General features: G+C 33.3%; 1 protein-coding gene across 1 annotated transcript in view; it reads right to left on the minus strand.

The window, feature by feature from the left end:
- Positions 1 to 23,929, minus strand: part of MYCBP2 (MYC binding protein 2) — a 292,534-nt gene that overhangs the window by 235,177 nt on the left and 33,428 nt on the right. Inside the window, exons 3-9 of the mRNA XM_074192761.1 lie at positions 17,494 to 17,571; positions 15,475 to 15,628; positions 10,709 to 10,905; positions 10,351 to 10,593; positions 10,001 to 10,072; positions 8,590 to 8,686; positions 5,304 to 5,377 (exon numbers count right to left, since the gene is read on the minus strand). Of these exons, the coding sequence (XP_074048862.1) occupies positions 5,304 to 5,377; positions 8,590 to 8,686; positions 10,001 to 10,072; positions 10,351 to 10,593; positions 10,709 to 10,905; positions 15,475 to 15,628; positions 17,494 to 17,571 (915 nt within the window). The remainder of the gene's footprint in view (positions 1 to 5,303; positions 5,378 to 8,589; positions 8,687 to 10,000; positions 10,073 to 10,350; positions 10,594 to 10,708; positions 10,906 to 15,474; positions 15,629 to 17,493; positions 17,572 to 23,929) is intronic.

The raw sequence follows: 23,929 nt of genomic DNA on the forward strand, positions 1-23,929 counted from the left end.
AGTCCAAAAAAACCCCGAAAGATGATAAACATATGCCATTAGCCTCTTTCCAGAAAAGTGAATTTTGTCTATATAAAAGTGAAGTATTAAAGTCACAAAGAGACAGATATTTTTTTAACATGGGTAATGTGGAAATTAGTTTCACCAGACTCGACTGACCTATCTTGAGAGATTTGTTTTTTGGTGGTACAGGGTCGAGACTCCTGGGCCTGGAATCAGAATGACCAAGTTCAAATATGGCACAAGACATTCACTGGTGACCCTGAACAATTCATTTACCCTCTTCTCTGCTATTTGAGTTACCTCAAATGAGATCATATTTACAAAGTGCTTAGAACAGTGCTATGAGATAGGTACTTCTTCCCTGCCAATTCTGTTTTTTTTTTCATTTGCAAGAGAGAAGAGAGGAGGATACTAATTTTTAATATTAGCTGAAAAATTTTAGAAAAAATAAAAACAAAAGAATGGCAATATCTGATGATCCCTTAAGGTTCAGCATCAGGTATTAACTGCAAAGGCCAGAGATTCAAAGAATGTAGGGAATTGTAGATGTTATTAAGTTCCAGTGGGTCAAAGAGCTTAACAGGATAGATGATAGTTTCTGGCACAGTCTCATTTTACTGGAAGGATTGTAGCTGATGATTCACTGCTTAACCAAATGATATGAATATCATTATCACTAATCAAGGATTATTGGAAGAAAGGTAGAGGCCCTGAGTATTAGAAGTTCAATTGCTGTCCTTCAATTTGAAGAAAAACATGCCAACCCATTTATTAGTGGCATGACTTGAATATTATGTTTATTAGAGTGAGGGGTATATATTGTGCAATGACAACCTTCTCACTTGTCTTTTACAAAACCAATTCACCCCATGGTCTGATTTGTCAGGAAGCATAACTTCTAGTGATAGCCGGAATGCTGTGGGAGTCTCTTGGCCTTTAAATATGGTTTCCTTTTTAGCATGTGATATCTAGAGACAAAATAGTGACTCAGAATATATGAAGTATCACAACATTTTTGGGACTGTTGTGGAGATAGAAAGGAAAGTTTGAAAAGAACTGTTAAAATGAACAGGTTAGAAATTTTGTTGCATCTTTCCCTTTGTTTCTTTTTTGTGACCCTGAGGTTTTCTTATATGATATTTTCTACTTTATTTCCTCATAATTTCTCCCTCATTTATTCCCTGGCTCTCATGTTCACTTCCTTACTGGAATTCAGGTTTGAATCCCAGAGGTGCATACTAGATTTATTAAATTGTAAAATATGTCTCTTCTAGCTCTAAAGTCTGAATCTAACATATTTTATTTCTTTGTTATTTTTCTTCTTCAGTTAAGACTTAAAATGAAAGCATAAGCTATCATAAATTCAGAGTTTAAGGGCACGTTAGAGATAATCTAGTCTAATGCTCTCACTTTACAAATACACATGATGAGTCCCAGGGTAATTAATTACCTTCTCAAGGTCACACAAATGCAGGTAGGAGGGCCTCAGTCTAGGTAGTTTTATTTCAGTCAGTATTATTTTCATTATTCCACAATTTATTTCTTTAATTATTTTTTCTATTCTTAATTTTAAGACCAAGAATTTAATACTTCACATTTATATATAGACAAAAGAAAAAATATGGTTATACTTTTAAAAACTATGGTGTATTTAAAAATGGATGAAAAGAACAACATTAATCTATCTTATGAGTGTTCAAATAGCACTGAATTAAAATTTAAGATGATTAACCAAGAAAAAGTCTAGTCAATAGATTTGTTAAAATCATACAGCATTTTATTATTTCTTAATTAAAGATGACAAAATCAAATTTATATAGAACTACAAATATAGGAAAGCTAAGTGGAATCCAGCCCTGGGAGTAGAAATAGGAAACTCTTGTTATGGAGTTCAAATCTATAGACACTTAATTTTGTGACTCTGGGCAAGTCACTGGAAGTTGTTTGCCTTAGTTTTCTCATTTGTAAAATGAACTGAAGAAGGAAATGGCAAACTACTTCAATATTTTTGCCAAGAAAATTCCAAATGGGATTACAGTCAGTCAAAGCAAAAAACAACTGAACAATAATAATTTGTTATTTTTTATTTCATTTCCTTATGTTTGAAGTGGTTTAGAGTAGGGATATCAAATTCAAATAGAATGGGAGGCCACTAGTTCATTTATGAAATCTGTGTAGGCTACATATTAACTTAGTTTTAAAATGTTAGGTGATCGGGGCAGCTAGGTGGTGCAGTGGATAGAGAACCAGCCCTGGAGTCAGAAGGACCTGAGTTCAAATCTGACCTCAGACACATTAATTACCTAGCTGTGTGACCTTGGACAAGTCACTTAAACCCACTACCTTAAATTTTAAAAAAAGTTAGGTGATCTATGCTTTACTATTTATTTTGTTAAATATTTTCTGATTACAGTGTAATTTGGTTGGGGAATTGCACTTGGGAATATGTATTTGGCACCTTTGGTTTGCCAGGATTATCTCTAAAAGTGCTTCCTTAATTTTTTCAGTTAAAACGAGTCAACAATGACAATCATGCACTTTAAGAATTAAAACTGTCTTTAAAGTCGATTTCAAACAATACTCTAGAACCTTAAGATAAATTTAAATTTTACAATTCAAATTGTACCCAAAGGGAAAAACTTGATTGTTAAAGACAGTTTAAATTAATTCAGAAACTATGTCCAAATGTTTTTATTTTGCTTTTATATTAAAGCAAACTCTTCAGTCTAGGTAAACAAGTCAAATACCATTCATATTTTTTCCCTTTCCCATCCTCTCTAGCTGTTGAAATCCTCTTTCTTCAAGGCGTCAAGTGTGACCTATTCCCTTGACAAATTTTTTTTACATTTTAAACCAAGACCTCAGATACAAAATCCAATACAGTTTCTTCTCTACTTAGTTCAAAATCCTGACTTTGTTTCTAACTACCTATCTAGCCTTGGGCAACTCACTTAATCTCACTGAGCCTCAGTTTCCTCTTCTGTAAATTGGGAAGACTAGACTACATGAATTGAGCTTCCCTCCCAGCTCTAAATCCATAATTCCATGATCTAAATATAAAGGTAGAAATGACATTATATTTTCATAAGCAAGGTCTTTTCGCAAACTATCACAGCTATATTTTCTTGATTAATAGTAGCCATTCCCTATGGTAATCTTAGAGGAAGAGACAGAAGGCAGCATGCACCAAGTAAGTCCAAACAGGATCTCTCCCTATTGATCCTAATGATGATAGCCAAAAGCTTTTAAAAGAATCGTTCAAGACCACCAGCCCTGTTGCCATTTCAAACCACATTAACAGCAAGGATGGGAGCAATCATGGTGGAAAAGAAAACTGATCTTTCTTATCACCACCAATACCAACCACTGAAGATGCAGAGATAAGCCCAAAAGACCAAAAAATACCAGTGCTCTTCAAACAATCAATCCTACTTCCTGTCCAGTCCCACAACCATCCTCCCAGTAATGCAGCTTAGTAACTGGTGCCCCAGTCCCTTGGTCTTCTATCACTACAGCTAATAAAGACCCAGAAAAGATTGTGAAAGTGTCAGAGAAGAGTAGAGGGCATATTAGGAGAGCCTCTGAAGACAGAAATGACAGAATTTGAAAACTGATTGGATAGGAGATCACAGAGAGTGAAGATGACATCTAGGTTTCAAAACTGGGTGAATAGGAGGAGGATGGTACTCTCAACATCAATAGAAAAATTAGGAAGAAGGAAGGATTGGGGTGGGGTGGAGAATAATGAGTTCATGGACATTCTGAGTTTAACTGGATTTGACGCTTGTCCTTTGTTCTTGAAGACCATACCATCAGGGAGGTGATGCCATGACAAGCACATGAACCTGGATTTGAGTGAAGGGGGGTTCTGTGCTAAGTCACCAGCTTCACTTTTTCCTCCAGAACTACCTGGGTCGAGTGGCCAGATATGAATCAGGACAACTGGAGATGGCCCTGGATGCAAGGCAATCAGGGTTAAGTGACTTGCCCAAGGTCATACAGCTAGTAAGTGTCAAGGGTCTGGGGTTGGATTTGATCTCCTGTCCTCATAACACCAAGGTCAGTGCTCTATCCACTGTGCCTAGAAGCACTCTGCTGAGTTTAAGTTGTTTGTGGGATGTCCTATTCAAGATGTCAGTCAGTTGAAGAGGTGAGACTGGAGATCAGCAGAAAGCTTAGGGCAGACAATAAGATCTAAAAGTCATTTTGCAGAGTGATGATAATTTAAACTATGGAGCTAATAGACCATCCAGTAAAATAGTATAGCAGGAGAAGAGAAGATGATCTTGGACAATTCATTCATTCATTCATTCATTTCCTGTATAATAGGAAATACACCAGAACTTCACTATTAACACATTTCCTTCTGTCTATATTGCAAATCACATTGTAAGAATGTTTTATCTTTTAGTACTTCAATAATTGATCCTCTTGCATGTAGTCTAAGAAATACTCATTTCCTACCAAATTTAATCTATAATGAAAACAACAAATATAATAATAATAATAAGTTTCACTGTATAATTTCCTGAAAATCAAACTGTCAGATATAGGACTGAATAATACAATTAACCTTTTTAAAAAAAAATAGACTTGTGATTTAATCAATGTAATCAGTATTTCTTAGTGAAATACCCCCCTTCTACCAATGCAAAATTGCAGCTCTGCTAAACTTAAGTCTTAAGAGATATTCCTGAAGTCATTAAAGAAGCTGTGTTCCCTTGCCCAGACTCAAAAAAGTCAACATATGTCAAAAATCAAGACTTCAACCTGATTCTTCAGTCCTCAATTCACTATGCTGTACTATGTATTATGTAATAAATATTTTTTGTGATTAACTACTAGGGTTGCATCAAAACTTTTAAAAGTGAGTTATTTTTTCAAAGTTCTAACAAAGTAAAATGCCCTTCAAATCATTAAAATATCTTGTAGTTTCTTGAAAATGTGAACTATTTAAATGAAAAGAATCTAAACAGCTAACTTTGTTGTTAAACAACTATATGACAGCAGCATATTATGAGTGATTCTTCCTAATGATGTCATTAGGAAAAGTACTGAGTTCTTTCAAGAAAAGTATTTTTTTCACACTTCTATTAATATACTTCCAATATTCTATGAGGTCCCTTTATAATACATGGTTCATATTTTTGAGATAGCTTGCTAAGGATAAAGATATAAAAGGTAATTTTTGAACAGGGCAAAAATAACCCAATTCAAGTATAGACTATATATTTTTGTCTAGGAGCTGTCAAGTTGTTTTCTCTTGCAAAAATGCTACTTAATTATACAAAATTACTTACATCTCTTGAAGCAGCTATCTGATTAATATATTCTCCATCAGTGAATAAGATATTCTGTCCTTCTGTGTGGCAATCTATACAGAATGAAGAAAAAATAATTATATTATAACACAAAGACATACCCCAAGAAAGGACCTTACTCCTCTGATGATGTCACAATGGGAGTTCTCTAAGGAATAAGTATAGGTTTTAACTCAAAGGAGATTGAAATTTATTAATAAAGAATTCAACAAAATTAAGACAAACTAAATAATTCAGTTAATGATTCTACCTATAAAATTTTGTGGTTTTAAATGTATTTCTTCAGTCCTTAATACTCAAGGATCTCAGTGTCAACCTAGCTTCAAAATTAATTTTTATTAGACATAGTCTGATAGTATTCATGCACCATGATGAACAAGCAATAATTTTGATTATAATCATTGCAATACACCACATGCAATATTAGCAACAATCTACCCTTTCACAGACACCACTGTGGTTAGTGTCATTGAAAAATCCTGATGGGCTTAAATTTGTTTTTAATTGGGGTCTATTATTGTCAAATTACAGATATCCCTTGTTTCACAGATATACACTTTTCAAAATCCAGCAACACTTCAAATCTCTGCATATATTCATATTGGCAGTCTGTACCCAGAACTTCAGATTTTCTCTGAATCATTTCTTATACTTTCCAGCATTATCTAGAACCCAGCATTATCTAGAACCCAAGATCCTTTCATTGGGAATATGTACTCTGCTTCTAGACTTTTGTTTAAATATTTACTATTAAAAACAAGCTGCTATTATATTTATATCAGCAGTGTCCCTATTTAACATATGAATTATTGGAGTTTTAGCTCTTCATTTTAAAAATATACTGTATACTAAACCAGTTTTTATAACAAGGGATACCTGCATTATAGAAACACTAATGGGATCTGTCTTAGTGATTATTGTTGAGACACACAGACTACAAGCATATTTTGCTTCTAAACAGAGAATATTCTTTTAGAAAAACAAATTTCAGCAAGCATAAGGAACACACACATACACACACACACACAAAACACACAAACTCTATCAAAAATAACTGCTGCTAATTGTACTAGCTCTCCGTTAATCACTGAAAAAAAATTCCATTTCTAGCTACACCTGAATCAAAGTAACACACAATTCCTTTCTTGGAATGCAGTAAAGGATCCCAAACAAGCTGGATTACTATAAATTTTTGCCTAGGAGCTAACATACTTCCTTATTATAAATATGCAAAAACACAGGCAGACCCTTACCCAAACAGAATTTCAGTGATCACAAACTGGAAATAGAAACTGGGAGACAAGGCCCACTGGAAGCCCAAGAGACTTGATAATCAAAGAGAGGAGAAATCGAAAGAAAGAGTTCCTATTCCACTGTACAGAATACAAAGAAGTACAAGAAAGAGGCTTCTCAAGCTCTAAGCAGTAAGATTTTAAACTAAAAAGCAAAGAAGAAAAACTCATTATTTCAGAAACAAGCAGGGACAAGGAATGGAGGTGCAGGAAAAGCAGCTCAATGGTCTGAGGCAGCCCATCATCAGACATGGACAATAAAAGGACATAGGGACACATAATATTAAAGCTGTTCCTGGATACAAAGAATAAATTGTCAATATGGTTAGAGCTTTACACACTAAAATAAAACTCCTTGAATTATGGCATTTTCTGGCCATCTATATAGTCTGAAAACATTTCTAGAGAACACAGGCTGCAAGGCAAATAGCTACATGAAGGTCAAGGAATTACTTGGTTAATATCCATTTTAAACATATAGTTTAACAGCTGTAATCATAACAGTTGAATTCTTTTATTTCTTGATTAGAAATCTAAAGATTACAGGCATCCCTGGTGCCACTTCCCACTTTTCCTCACCAAAAACCTGACACTATCCAAAGAGGAGTTGAAGTAAAAGTATCAGAGAAAAGAAAGCGGCAGCTTCTTCTTAGGTTTGAAAGGCTGAATCTTCTTTCCAACAGTTTCAAATTTTTCTTTTGTCCTTCTTAAAAAAGTGTAAGACAAGATGGATTTATTCTTCAAGAAGGTTTTTAGAAGCTTCTATCAGTGCATGAGAAACAAGAAGAATGCAGACCCCCACCCCAACCTTGGACTTTGTTCCATTCTTCCCCTTAAATATTTTACATGCATATGAAACACCTGACATAACACCATATACAGTACAAAATTCACAATTAAAAATTATATTATTCATCTTAATTTTAAGACTGTAATATGATGAGGACAATTCTGGGAAGATTTCAAACAGGTCAGAAGTGATTGTTCAAAAAGGAGATTTTTTAGAAACAGGAAAATTGTATAACTCAGAGGATCCAGAATGAAAAACCTTTCAATTTTATCTGAAACTGGATAGTAACTATACAAAATAGCTACTCTCTATTATAAAAAAATAACTATTTGAAACAATTCTGGGTCACAGTTGCCTTATCTATAAAATAGACGTACAACTGGAAAAATAACTTTCCAAGATTTCAATCAAATTAACCAATCAAAATAAATTTGAAATATTTTATACTATATATATAACAATCAGAACAATTATTACATATAGTCACAGGGAAAAGGCATAGGGAAAATAGGCTCACAATGTTTTAAAAATATAAATAATTATCACTTCACAAAAAAAGATATATGTTCATATACATATACTTAATGAAAATTTATGGTAACATGACTAAAAGCTAAAATTTATCGTAAAATGAATCAAGCCCTTGAAAGTAAACTTGATAGATTGTTTCCTTTTTCCTATGATATAGGTAAAATAAATTTTAAAGCCTTGCATACCTTTAACATTAATTTGTAGTTCCAGAAGCATTGTTTAAAAAATTCAAAATACCCACTTGTCAATTAAGGTTTTCCAATAAATTTTATTGTTAAACTAAAAAGAAAAATAAAAGTAGAAGATGACTTGCCCAAGATTATAAGGCAATTACTAAGAATTTCAAAATATAAATTCAAATATTAATTATTATCCCTTATTTTAAAAATTTAAATAACAGGTTTTTAGAAAAAGAATGATTTCAATATAAATTTTAATTGAAAAGCATTATCTTATATATATAGCATTATACATATGATATACATATGATGCATGGGTAAAATGCATCAAATTTATAAACTCATTATTAAGGTTGAAATAGTCCTGGAACCTAGTTTCAATGTTTCCACTTTCATATGACTAAACAGTAAAACCCACAAACTTCTTATAAATCACTGGGCTAAGATATAAAATCAACACCAAAATAACATACCTGGCAATGTTACAGTACCATCTTGTTCCAATGTTTCAGGGTTTATTCTTATGGCTGTCACGCCGTGATTATTCATATCTCTATATAGCAAATAACCCTGACGATAACAAAACAAATGTTATGAAATATTTTTCATTACAAAATATCTTATTTAACAACTATATAGAATCATATTATATTCTCTGAGGATTATGATAAACAAATATTAGCTACATACATATCTTTAGCTACTAAATATACACAAAAGAACACAAAATCACTTTTAATAATGGGATAAATGCTAGACCACTTAGTATATACTTCATTTGAACCAATAAGTAAATATTTTCACACGGCAAAGATACACAAATTATGTCCAAGATTATTTTAGCTAATTTTAAAATAAGTAAGCATATAAATTAGCATTAAAATAACTATTTTGAGAAAAGTGATTAAACAATAATGAATAAAGTCATGGTTCTAATTATAGTCATCAATAAACTAAACTTGTCACCTTATAAAATAATGAGTATTTCCTAAAAAAGCATTGTTAGAAAATATAGAAGATACAGTAATCTAATATTTCCTGGTAGAATGTTAATTCATTGGGAATTTCATGTATTTCATTTGCCAAGGTGGATGATAATTATTCAGTTCAGTGACAAATTTCAAAGATTCTATTTAGATTTTTAAAAAGATTTTATAACGAATTTGGTAATTCAAATTATTACTCCTTGGAAATTATTTCTATAAACAATTCTAGTGACTATGAAAAAAATTGCTATGCATGATCATTTAGATTGATTGTTAATTGGAGAACAAATTTAAAACTAGTGAGCTCATGGGGAAATCAACATAATTGTATGTATTAAAAATAAAAGTATGTCGTTAATATGCCATTTTACTATATTTGAAATAAGTAAATATTTTGAGAATGTAATTAAAAAATCAGCAATAAAGACTTCCTATATAATTCCTTTTTCAATACATTTAGTAATATCTAATCTGCAAAACTGCTTGTTATGGAGACTAGTACTTTCCCAGAATTTTTGTTTTTAAGCAGTACTTCTTTTAAAATGATCTCTATTTTTATAAATATCAGAATGAATTTACTCTTCCTTCACTGATACATACATAAATATAAACTATCTTCCTTCTAAAAATACTAACGAAGAAAACATTAAGGGAAATAAAATACTTTGCTCAGAATTTTGCCTCGGAATTTTAGCTGACAAAAACCACAATTAGATGTAGTACTTTTTTTTCTTTTCCTGTGGTGTCTCCAGAGAGTAAGCATGTGTGATTTGTAACCAATAAGAGTCATACTCCTTTAAATAAAGGAAGTATTTATTTTGTTCATTTTTAATATGTGAACCATAAGCTTCTAAGATTTAAACAATAAAAGTTGGTCTTGTTTTAGACATTCTCCTACCTGAGCATACCCTAACCAAGACTTTTTTTCTTTTCTGTTTTTGATGCGGGATGTAGAATTGTATATATGACCCTGTAAGATAACAAAAGTTAGTCTGACAATTGTTAGAACAGCAGTTTCATGTTATTACTTAATCATATAGAAATAGTATAATGACTATAGTGAGCTGAAAACAAGTGAACAGAACATGAATAAAAAAATGGAAAACACTTAGCATTGAATTTCAATTAGTAGGTTTTTAAAAGAAACATCAGTACTACTAGATTAGAAGATATTTTAAAAGTCAAGGCAAATCACAAAAACTATGAAGAATCTTCTAATGTTAATTTTAACTTCAAAGAGTATATTACCCTGACTGTTCCACTGTATCCAGAGCCAATTTTGTATAATCCATCTTTGCACAATAAATAGAGAAAAAACCCATCATTCTGAAGTAGGCATTGGTCATCTTCATCTACAGAAATTTCTTTCAAAGGCCACTTGTGCATCAATGCTGCCTTCTTAATTCCATTGCTAAACCAGTCCTGAATTTGAATTTTTCCCACCAAAACAGCCTGCACGCTCCTTTGGAGAGAGTTTAGAATTGTTGGCACCTATATGGGTACAAAATTACATTAGGTGACTCCAAACAACTCAAAAAAGCAGTACACATAGGAAATCTAAAGCAAACAGTGTTTGAATATCAAAATCAAAATACATATGCAATACCTGAATTGTCTGGCATGCATGGCTGCCATTGTTGGTGAGGATAGCAGATATAGCCTGAAGCGTTCTTCCTGTTTCCCCCCAAGAAGCTACCAGGCTAAACAGACAAGCACAAGAAAGTGCAGTCAAGGACTGCCCTGTACTGTCACTCATTCCAGTACTTCGAACAGTAATTTCCAAAAGGAGCTGGAAAAGAGACTCTGTGGATAAAATAAAACTCCATTAAATTGGAAAAGGTAAGATATATTTTACATATTGAAATATAATTTATTTCCCCCTGACTCTTCTTTCTCAAAAGTCAATTTGAACAGAACTAGAAAGGTTATAAAGACCATCTTGCTTTAGCTCTCTCATTTTAAAAATAAGTAAAATAAAACTTAGAGGATCCATGAAACTTGCCTAAAAGGTTACTTAAAACAGAGTGGTCAATTCACTTATAAGGAAGAATGAAATAATGTACAAAGAACAGATTGCATTTTACATTAATGATTTCTCTTATAAAGTGGATGCAAAAAAATTGTGGGGCTATAAATTTACATGTACTTATCTGTGAGTTTTCAGTATTATTTTATTGTTAATACCCCACCTATTATTAATGTTATTTTAAAAATCTTTTTAGTATACCTTTCCATGACACTTTTCTATCTAGACAAGGCAGGAATCATTATCTTCAGATAAAGAAACTAGAGATTAAGTAAATCGAGAACTAGACATTAAGTAATTGTTTGAGATCTCGGGGTCAGAGAATCTTAGAATTGTGGAGATGGATGGAACTCAAAAGGTTGTTATCTAGTAAAACTCTCATCTCAAAACTAATCCATGTGATAATACAATTATTACTTCTAAAAGAAAAAATTAAAATTAAAAACACAAGGCTTTACTTGAAGCAACCAGATTCTGCATAAAGACCTCTAATAATAAAGAATTTGCCATTTTTCAAGAGCTCAGTCTCTTTTTGAATTATCTCTAATTGTTAGAAAGTTTTTTCTTACATTGAACCGAAAGCTAACTAACTATAACTATGGCTCTTGCTTAAGCCTTAGGTTAGTTGTTTTGGTTTCAGGTTCCACTTCCCTTCAACTTGTGTGACATAGTTTACACTTCCTTCACTACACTTCCTACACTTACATGACCTTCTGTGTGTGTGTGTGTGTGTGTGTGTGTGTGTGTGTGTGTGTGTGTGTGTGTATATATATATATATATATATATATATCTTATTTTGTTAATGTTCCTCCTAGAATTTAGTGCTCACAAAGGCGGCAGTGGGGGGGGGGATATGGAGATGGAGATGGAATAGTGCATGACCTATCAGATATTTTTTTTGATATATTCTGGTAAGTTTTTGCTCAACTTTCCCCATGCTGTTTCTTACTCTTTATTAATAAAATTTTTTATTTACCAAACTTCTTATTCTATTGTCAATGTGATACTAATTCTAGAGTGAGAAAACATAGTACTTGAGAGGAACTTAGGTCTGAAAATAGCATCTAGGGGCTCCTTAAAAAACAATTGGGGGAAAAACAATAAGGGCAAAGGAAATCTTTTAATCAGAAGTAAGCTAACCAGAGGGTCCCTTTAAGTTCTTAAAGATGCTAAGTCTTCTATATCAATAACTATGGACTACTATAGGGAGATATAGAGCTTATAATTACAACACCTCCTGGTGAATAACAAAATGTCATTCATTCACCTACAATAGTAATTCTCAAAGTGTGGTCCAGGAAACCCTGGAGAGCTCCAAGACCCTTTCAGGGATCCATTTAGTTGAAACAATTTCCATAATAAGATTTTCATAATAAGCTTTAATTTCTAATAGTGTAAATGTTACTTTGGGGGGAGGTACTCTAATGGTTTAGAAAACTAATCCTAGGTCATTATGTAAAATAAAATTATTGAATAATAAAGGAATTGGTTGTTGAACAACTCAAAATATGTCAAAAAGAAAACAAAAATCTGAAAAATAAAAAAATAATAAAATCTACTAATACAGAAAACTCATAAGTATGTGAGATGGATTTGGGGAATTTTTTCTTGACCTTGGCCTGTGATTTCATTGGCATAGGGTTTTCCCCAGTGAAGAAAGTTGTCCTATGAAGGCAGCACAGCAATTGTTCTATGAATTATAATATTAGCAAGTTGCCTGGTATACTGAGTGAGTGACTTGGATAATTGTCACACAGCCATTTACATACTAAAGACTAGACTTGAATCTCAGTCTTCGTAACTTTGAGGCCAGTTTTCTATCTACCATGTCATATAGCAAGTCTGTAAGAAGATATCAGAAGGTAAGAAATCAAATTATTAATGAAAAACAATAGTTTTTGATTTCTTTTCTAACCTATAATCTGACAAATCATTTGGCAGACAAAAATATCCTATTCATGTTCCTAAAATAAGAGATTTCAATCCTTTCAAATCTTTCTGGTAACAAAAATGCTTTTAAAAAAAAATAACTTACATTTTATGTGGTATACAAAATTTAAATATTGGTCCCACATATAACAATGAATAGCTAATAAAATACACATTTGAATGAGAAGGAAAAAGATTGTATGTACAATGTTTAGTCAGAAAATGAGGGTGTGATTGCAGTAATTTATTTAATCAGTATGTGTCTAATATAGGTAAAATACTGTGTCAGGTGCTGAGGAAGACATGACAATTGAGAAACTATTCCTCCTTCAGCTTAAAACCCTGTCAGTAAGTAGAACTATAAAATGGATTTTAAAGAAAAGAAAGTCGCGAAATATCAGAATTTCAAAGAAGGAAAGATCATATCTCACTTGGGGATTGAGATAAGAATTATAGTGGAGATTTGGGAAGGTTTCAAAGGTGGTATCTTGAACATCATTGCAAAAAGATACATAGATTTTAAGTTAAATATAGGATAGGAAAGTATAAAGAAAAATGTAAGTCAAAGAAATGAATCTAGAGAAGGAATTTAGAATTCACTTGATGGACAACATGGAGTTGTTCAAAGATTTGAGGAAAACAGTAATCTGATCAAATCTACAGATAAAGAAGATAATAATAACTGGGATTTACACAGTGCTTTAAAATCTTCAAAATGCTTTATTATCTCATTTGATCTTCAAAGTTATTTTGATACTAGTTTTATATAGGAAAACTATGACTCAGAGAATTAAGTGTCAATGGCAGGACTGGAACCTTCTTGACTCCATTTTATATTCTGTCTCTGGGCTATGTTGTGCTCTCATAGTGATCCAAAGGGAAAAAACCCTGGAGGAAGAGACTACTGAAATGAGGTGTAAAGTCCAGGTTTGAGATAGTAGACTACAATGGATGTAGTGGGGGAAAAAAGTGATGCTTTAAGTGAAACTGTCCAGGTAGGTGGACATAGATAAATGAATGGATAAGGAAAGGGAAATGAGAGGAGTCATAGATGAACCTGATTTGGGAGAAGAGCAAACAGAATCTACAATACAAGTGTAACATTACTCAGTGTAATTAACTTTATTAAACATGCTTGCAGAGGATAGCTTTTTCAAGGCCTCATACTTCTCTCTGTAATTTTATATATGTCTTGCACATAGTGATTGATTGATAGTTTCAAGAGAAGGGAAAACCATCAATTCAGAAGTTGTACTTCTTTTCCTGCTTCTATTCTTTAAAGCTAACAAATTATTTTAGCCTTGATTAGAGAAAGGCCTATTGGCTGATTTGTTGGTATAAAACCACAGGAACACAAATTTTATTTGGTGCTACCAACAAATTTAAGAAGTTAACTTGCTTCCTTTCATTTTTTACAGATGGAAAAACTCAGTTTAAGTGTTCCCTAATAGGGTTTTTTTTTTTTTTTTTAGGTTTTTACAAGACCACACAGCTAGGTAATTATTAAGTGTCTGAGACCGGATTTGAACTCAGGTACTCCTGACTCCAAGGCCAATGCTTTATCCACTACGCCACCTAGCCACCCCAGTTTAAGTGTTAATACATACATTTATTCATTCAACCAGCATTAATTAAATGTCTACTATTTTCTAGGCACAGAGGATATAAAACAAAAATAACCCAGTTCTTGACCTTATAAGCAAAGTAGCTTATACTTTACTGGAAGAAAAGCATGCTCACAGGTAGGTAAAAATGAAATGCATACAAAATGATTTCAGGGTAGAAGAGTACTTGGGAGAGGAAGACATAAGAGGGGGTTGGGGAGGACTTGGAGGGACCTTGGATACAAGAGGGCACTTGAGTTGAGTCTCAAAGGAAGTTAAGAGTCTTAGACTTGTTCAGGGTCACAAAGGTAATACGTGATAGAGAAATAGTTTGAGTCTAGGCCTCCTCGACTCCAAATTCAACACTGTCTCTATATTAATTTGTAGATAATTCTAGCCCCTCACTTTTATTTCTCTTTCCATTTTCTTACTCCATCACACTAATGACAGAGTAAGTGGGGGGGGGAATTAAATTTTGCATTAATCCCATTTTATTGCTGCTAATAGTTCTAGTTTTTTTAAAAAAAAGTTTTGATGAGAAAAGTTTAAATACTAATAATCAAGGTGAGTTTTCTGAGTTAATAATGAATATTTATATTATTTTATTAGCCATTATGAAGATAAAAAATACTTTCTCTATTGTGATTCTAAATTGATTCCTAAATAGCACTCAAGTAACAATAATGAAAGAAAGTCTTTAAGCCAATTTTTATGTTTCATCATATTAATCAAAGATGACATTTCACACTGTTATATATACTTATTTAGCAAATACTTAGTTAAATCTCTCATCAACAAGTATGAGATCTTACCAAGAACCTCAGGTGGTTCTGACTGGAGGCCTTCTGGCTGTTGACCCTGTAACACATTGAGCAGAGCTTGCAGACTCCTAAGACATAGGGATGGATGAGAAAACCGAGTTTCTTTGATCAACTCAAAAACTTCACAAAGTCCAACTTCAATGATCTAATTGAAATAAAAATATAAATAAGGTACATAAAGTTGCAATAAGCCAGCAAATAAAATATTTCTTGAGCAATTTACTTGGCAGAAGCATTTCCTTAATTTAATATCTGTTGTCAAAGTACTGAGAACAATAAAAAGCAGTAATTCAAGTTCAGGACTGAGGAAATCTCTTACTTTTGTTGTCAAAGCAAGAAGTTGCTCACAGTAGTTCAGGATTTTCATAACAAAAACTGCTTTTTATCCAATACACTGAATTTTTGATTTGTGGGTTCTATTTGACAATTCTTACCTACAGTACAATGTGACAACAGCACCATGTGAACTAGAGTGCTACTTACTGCCAGTTGTGACAAAAACCCGAGGCTATATAGAGACAAAGACATGTCTGTACGCATGAATACTCAAATATATTTAAATCTATACATATACACATATGTGTGTGTGTGTGTGTGTGTGTGTGTGTGTGTGTGTAAAGTTTTAAAATAACTAGAAAAAATAACTAGAAATCACTTTTGACAACTCCCATTAATTCTTTAAGGATGATGGACCATCATGATTAACTCCCATTAATTCTTTAAGGATGATGATCATGATTCTACTTGAGAAAATGTTCATCTGATATTTGTTCATCTGACTTTTTTATTCATGTTTGGGAGTTGGACAAATCTTCTTTATATTCTGATTATTAATGAGGTCATTTATGATAAATCAGTGATCATTCTTATGCCTCCAAAGGTACCTATTAAACACCAAAAAGAATACATATCTGCACAGTGATTTAATATTTGTTAAGCACTTCTGAGAGCAACTTTTAAAGTAGAGGTATTAAATGACCACTTTACAGATGAAGGAAGCAAGAGCATATATATGCAACAGAATATGGATTCAAACCCTGGAGTTTCCTGATTTCAAGTTCAGAGAACATTCCACTCTGCCATGCTACCTACAAAAGAAATCAAAACCTTAAAAAATTAAAACACAATGGTCCTCAGATTGGAAAAAAAAATGGTACTCATTTTAATTTCCTGTTTTCTATGTGAAAATTACATTCAAACTATATTACTGAAAAGTGCTGTACTATAAAAAAGTTATGTCCAATAGAAAAAGTCTATGCTGTAACTATAGAAAAAGTATGCCCTATTCTATTAAAGAGAATAGTATTCCCAGAGTTTCTGTGGCAGTGCATCTGAAACCACCCATATGTTTCATAATAACTATAATGCTGTTCAAAGGGCACAATCTCTAGGTTCAAAGAATGGTAGGTTTAGTGGTCATGATAATAAACAACAGTTTAATAGTTTCTGACAGCAGTTTAATGACAATAATTTCATGAAGCAATTTTTTTTAAAGCACATACCCTCAATTACAAACTACAAAGACATAGCTATCATCGTTATTTCCCTTAATTATTCTGTGGTTGTATAAACAATTCTTCCCATTTCATTTCTTGGAGAAAACGATTCAAGTTTCCTACCTATTGTGGAGGGATTCTTTGATATATCCTAAATTTGCTTCTTTCGGATCTCAACAATCCTAATAAAAGTGAATAGTCCAGGATTCGGTAAATAAAATAAATCACCCTATTCATATTGCTCATAATTTTATAGATTTCAATATTATACTCATTTAGTACTAATCTTTAATGTCTATGTTAATATGTCTCTAATAAGTTTAACAGCCTTTCTTTTGATTTTTTTAATGCTTTACTTGATATGCACAAGGGATCAGGACTAAATAAAGTATTCAAAGTGAGAATGAATTATTTTGATAGAATTTGTTTGCTATGATAATGCTATCTTTTGATGGTCTTTATTTATTTATTTATTTTTGGATGGGGAAGGAGTGATAGTTTTGTACCTGCCTACTTGAAGCCAATCTTCCTTTTTGCTCTGCCTCATGAGATTGTCCTTTAGTTCCATCCTGTCACTGTGGGATTTCACTCCCTAAAAGATTTCAGGATAATTTGCGAATTTAAAGAATTCAATTTGGACTGTCTTAACCAGAATTCATGAAATGGGAAATAAAAATCAGTTCCAACTAACAATTCCTTGGAAATGTTTACTACCTCTTTTTTTTTTAGTTTTTTTTTGCAAGGCAAATGGGGTTAAGTGGCTTGCCCAAGGCCACACTGCTAGGTAATTATTAAGTGTCTGAGTCTGGACTTGAACCCAGGTACTACTGACTCCAAGGCCGGTGCTTTATCCACTACACCACCTAGCCGCCCCCTGTTTACTACCCCTTAAAAAAATTTATCTGTCACTCATCTCTGATAAATCAGAAAAGATCCTTTCTAATTCTACATAGATGGAAAAAAAAAACTCAGTCCAGAATCTGATGCCTAAAATATATATTTTGGATGCTACTCTTTTTTTTTTAAGGTTTTTACAAGACAAATGGGGTTAAGTGGCTTTGCCCAAGGCCACACGGCTAGGTAATTATTAAGTGTCTGAGGCCAGATTTGAACCCAGGTACTCCTGACTCCAAGGCCGGTACTCTAGCCACTGTACCACCTAGCTGCCTGGATGCTACTTCTAATTGTGTATATAGTGTATGGAGGAAGTATGAAGGCAGAAATGATATAACTGGGCAGGTGACTGGATGGGAAAAGGAAGTGGGAGTGAGGAATTGGGGATGATACCTAGGATATCTGCATGACAGGGAAGATGGTAGGCAGTTTTTCCATACAGTAATAGAGACTTCAGAAAAAGGCCTAAGTTTAAGAGAAAAGGTGAGTTAAAATTCTGACATTTTGAATTTAAGATAACAATGGGACATCCTGTTCAAGATGTTCAACAGGCAGTTGGAAATGCAAGAAATGGCGGTCAGAGCTGAATAAGTAGATCTCAAAGTCATCAATATAAAGATGATAACTGAAACAATGGGGGCTGATGTGATCACCAAATGAAATAGGATATAAAGAAGATACAAGGACCCAAGTTAAGAGTCTTCAGGGCCAATCACAGTTAATAGAGATGACCTGGCTGAAGACTGAGCAAAAGAGATTGAGAATCAGGGGTCACAGGAAGGAATAGAATAACAACAACAAAAAAAAGCAGTGTAATGAAACCTAGAGAAAAGAGAAGGTCAAGAAAGAGGGTGATCAGTTTTGTCAAAGACTTCAGGGAGGTCAAGAAGGATTGAATTTGGCAATGAAGAGATAATTGGTCACTTTGAAAAGAGAAGTTTCATTTGAATGAGTTAGAAGTCAACTTTCAAAGAGTAGATAAGAGTAAGAGAAAAAGATGCAGAGGCACTGATTGCAAGTCTGTCCAGATAATTCAAGTGGTCTATTACTACCATAGACAATATCAGATTGGAAATCTGTTTTGTACTCCTTATCTGTTTCCTTCTTTTGTCAAACAATCTATAACTAGTTATTAACAATATGATTTGTTTCTCCCTCCATTGGTTCAGACCCAAATGATCCCCCTCCCCCAACCTTTGATTCATGTGTTTTTCTCATATGGATATAACTTAATATGCAATTCTACACTTTTACTCCTATTTTATCTACTGTTTCCTTTGGTAAAACATAAATACCTATTCCTTAAAGATGTCACTCATAACACAGTTCCCTTCTAACAATCTCAGGAGGACCCATCAGGTTGAATTTGACACCTTGTAGTAAAATATCCAGTACACTTTCTTGCCTGTACTTGGCGTACTTGTGTTTAGACAGCTGGGAAATAGGTTTGGGGCTGGATTGCTTCTTACATTTGGAATTCTGTAAATTACTTGTCTTTTTTCTAATAGTCTACTATTCTCTTAGTTTTCTTTCCTCTTCTTTTTTCTACTTTTACCTCTCAACAGCTCGCTCATGAAACCAACTGACTACTTATAATTCTGCTTGCCATCCCTCTGTCTCCCTAGATAGAAATTCCCTTCCTGTGACATTACTTCATATGTGTGCTATTGGTCTCACCCAGGTGGAATGCAAGTTCCTTGAGGGCAAGGAATGTTCCTCTTTTGCATTGTATCTTTAGCACTTAGAATATTACCTAGCAAATAGTACAAAGTCAATGCTTTTTTCTTTCTTTGTTTCTTTCATTCATTAATTTATTCGTTCATTCATGTATCCATTCACATATTCCAGGGAAAGACAGTACAACTCTAAACTAAAATCCTTATGCCAAAATGGCAAGTAGTGAACTTTAGTGCCCTTAACAAAGAAGAACCAATCATTACTACTCATCTATCTCCTCTCCCTCAATTACAGCATGATCTTTCTTCTGGTATCCATGATAATGCAGTAACAATGTGACAAGTTAGATTCCTAGCAATATTTTATGCTTGTACATAAAGACCATCTAATGCTGATGAGAAACAATTCTGGAATTTTACTATGGCTGAAGTCATCCAGAAGGCGAGATTAGCTGTGTGCGAAGGATTGTTGTCATGCTTAGCTTAGGACCCAGTCTGCTTGCTGAACCTTATTTCTGGCCAAAGGGGTATCTACTAATATCCTAACATCCCCAAAGTCACACAGCTAAAAAGTGCCATATAAAACTGTTATCTTATTGTCAGATCTTGCTATCTCATACTTTATGTTTCCTCCTTAAGGATACGATTTCTCTCTCATCACATTCAATTTGGATCAATGTATACTATGGAAACAATGTAAAAACTGGCAAATTGCCTTTTGTGTGTGGGGGGAATAAGATTAGGGGAAAAATGTCTAAGGCCAGGTGTGATTTTGTTCCTTTCATTCTGCAACAATTCATACAAATTTTTCCTGATTTCTTTGTTTGGTTTTTGCAAAGCAATGGGGTTAAGTAACTTGCCCAAGGTCACATAGCTAGCTAAGTATTAAATGCCTGAGACCAGATGCTCTATCCAATGCACCATCTAGTTGCTCCCAAGGCCAGATAACTCTGGAAGATTATTCTTCAAAGTATCCCCTCAGACACATCAAAAGAGTCTATTTTTCATCCTCCTGATTGAGGCTATCATTACCCTGTGCTTATTTCCATTCTATTATAAAACTTTACTTTGTTAACTTTAAATGGAGAAGTGTTACTTAAGAACTTTCACCTTCTTAACTAGACAGAGAAATTAACCTTTACTTTGTGTTAGGTATCACTGGCAGAAATAGAAACAATACTTTATTTGCAGTTCACTGAAACAGGTCTTGAAATCTCCATACCTAATGGAAATCAAATCATTTCATTACCAGTGTTCAAGGCTAACTCTCAGATATCCAAAACAATCAACATGAAATAGTCTGTTTTATCCTGGAAGTTACAGTTTAAACAGGACTAAGAAGCTAGAATACTTCTAAATGAGGGTATGAACTTGGAAGAGTACTTGAAAAAAAATGATCAATAAAATCACAGAATTTTAAATAGGAAAAGAGATCAGAAATCATCTATCTCATTTAATGAGGCTAGGAGAGGTCTGATATGTTTATAAGTTTATATGCTTATTACTGGCAGAACTAGGACTTGATCTCTAATTATCTAAGTTCTATGTGCTTTTTAACCTTTCCATACACTTTATAACTGTATAAAGACTATATAGGAACTGGAAATGTTTAGCATGAAAAAAAGACTCAGTTTTACTCTCTAGGTCCTAACCTTTTCCACCAAAAGTCTAGAAGAAAGTAACACTTCCAAGCCACTGTCCCTCTAAGCACTTACTGACAAAGTCTCCTGGGTTCAGAGATATCTCATCTTTTTGATGCCTAAGTAAACTCAGCACCAGGTAACCCCACTGATTCTCCAGTTGAATCAGGAATTTGACAAAATGTGTCTAAATATTTTCTCTGACATTTTCTAGTCAGTCAACCTCTTAAAGGTTTTGCCTTCTCATTTTAAAAAGAATTTGTTCCCAACTTGAGAAGTGGTACATTACAGGCCTGTCTCATTCAGCTTCAGGTTTCACCTGATAGGCCACACTATATGTGAGTCTTTACTCCATTCCCTTTAATTGTCCTTTAATTTTCTTTGGTCTCTTTGGTTTTATAAGCTAAAAGTTATGGAAGGAGTTTGGTTGGCAGGGAACTGTTGGGGATGATGTTCCCCCTTAACTGCCTGTATTTTTAGTTTATTTTGTTTTTTCAATCACAGATGTATAATTTGTTCTGGTATATTTAAAAAGTTTCTAGTCTTTCTGTGAGTTATTGACTTCAGAATTATCTTTCAATTTTGTTGATTTAATTTTTGTAAAACTTAATCCTGAAATTTGAATGATGAATTTCTTTGGTATATATTCTCCAAAAAGAATATGGAATTTAATTGTATTGTTAATATTCTCAAACAGTAGCTCACACAGACAAAACAGTGATCTCTGAAAGAGAGCAGATGGCCTTTATTCTCTACTTCCAACTCCTTTCCCTCTCTCATAATTTAGCTATACCCTAAATGAGAGCTAGAGAAGATATATCTAGTATGTAGTAGCTACAGACTAAAGGTAGTTTTTTTTTTTTCACAAGGCTACAAGGGGTAGTTATCAAGTTAAAAGAATTTGAATAGCAGAATGTGAAGAAAAATGGCATAAAACTAGGAATTAGTATATTTTTCCTCATGTTGTAGAATAAATGACTTGAAGTTTTGATGTAAGCCTGGGAATTAAAGGATAATTAATTGATGCATATTGATTATTTGTTGAGAATCCTACCTTTCTTCTAAAACATTTCCTTTCTCCATGTTATTTGACTTTCACATGACAATGCCATTTCCAAACTTATTTTAAACTTAATTACCATGGTCTTTAGGAAGTTTAAAACCAAAATAAATAAATAAATAAAGCAAATCTATCCTAAGATTAAAAAGTTACAATCATACACTTTCTTTCTTAATATCTTCAAATAACATGTTACATTCTTATTTGAGAACTTGACAGCTAAAAAAGAACAGAAACTTGCTACTAGGGACACCATATTCCCTTTCTCACTATGAAAAATCAGGTTGTTTAACCTCTGAAGAGATGACAGAAGACATTCAGCCTTCAATGAAGTCATGAGCAAGTTTGGAGAAAATAGGGATTTTGTGGCATTCATAATGAAAAAAGGCAACATGCTACCCTACTGAAAGAAGAGCTGTTGTTAGAATTTAGTTTCTGAAATAAAGCTATTCTCAGATCAGGGTATCAGGTCTTATATATAAAATATCAATTCTTATCAGTGTAGATCAGAATCAATGATTGATTGGGGGCAACAATAAGCTTTCGCTAGGGCAATCATGAAGCAGTTGGAATGTTTCTCTCAGATTGAATGTTTCATATATGGCATATATCATCTAAGTGCTAAAAAAAGGATCTTCAGCCTAGAAGATTATTTAAATATGGCATAAATATAACTGGAAAGAACTTTTATGAAGTACTAGACATAGCATACCTAGATTCACTACTATTTCTGCTGCTGCTGCTGCTGCTGCTACTACTACTACTACTACTACTACTACTGACACTAGTACTATCACCACCACCACATCTTGACCTACCACTACCACTACCTACCTTTACATAGTGCTTTAAGGTTTACAAAGGACTTTACAAATATCTCATTTTCAACCAGCCTAAGAGGTAGGTACTTTTATTATTCCTTCTACAGATGAGAAAACAGAAGCAGAGAGACATTAAATGACTTGACCAAGGTAACACAACTATTGTCTCAGGTCAAATTTGATCTGGGTCTTTGAGACACTAAGTCCAAGGTTTATTACTAAACCACCTAGCTATTTGCCTGATTTCAACAAAGATGTGACAAAAGTCCTTTTTCCTATTAATATACTAACATTTCAATGAACTGCTATTTAAAATAAAATCCAAGAAAAAAACTCAGAGCAAAATCTAATAAGATGAAATTTAAGGGGAATATCTGTACACTGTACATGAGTTCAAAGTAATCAACTTCACAAACAAAATATGTTAAAGGAATGGGTAAAAAAATTTGGGGTTTAGTGGACTATGAACTCTGCATGAGTTCACAATGTGACATGATAATCACATCATTTCAAAGATGATGTACTGGTTATACCACACTTGATTTATTGATTCAGTTCGGGCTAACAAATTGTAAGAAAGGTCAACAGTGAGCTGAAGTATATAACCAAGACTATGACCAGGTAGGTGAAAATCCTGGCAGGAGACTACACCACATTTAATGCACACAAAATAGACATTAATGCCTGGTTTGACCAAGACACCATGCTGTGATAAGGCCACAGAGACAAAGAACAAAACAAATCTGTCAACAAAGAGCTTACATTACAGCAGAAAGACAAACCTTTTAAACATATAAAGAAATGGCAAGTAGTGTGGGAAGAGGAGCATTAAACAACAATACTCTACTGAGTCTTAAAG

This window comes from Macrotis lagotis, chromosome 6, assembly GCF_037893015.1.
Source record: "Macrotis lagotis isolate mMagLag1 chromosome 6, bilby.v1.9.chrom.fasta, whole genome shotgun sequence".
In the NCBI taxonomy this organism is placed as follows: domain Eukaryota; kingdom Metazoa; phylum Chordata; class Mammalia; order Peramelemorphia; family Peramelidae; genus Macrotis; species Macrotis lagotis.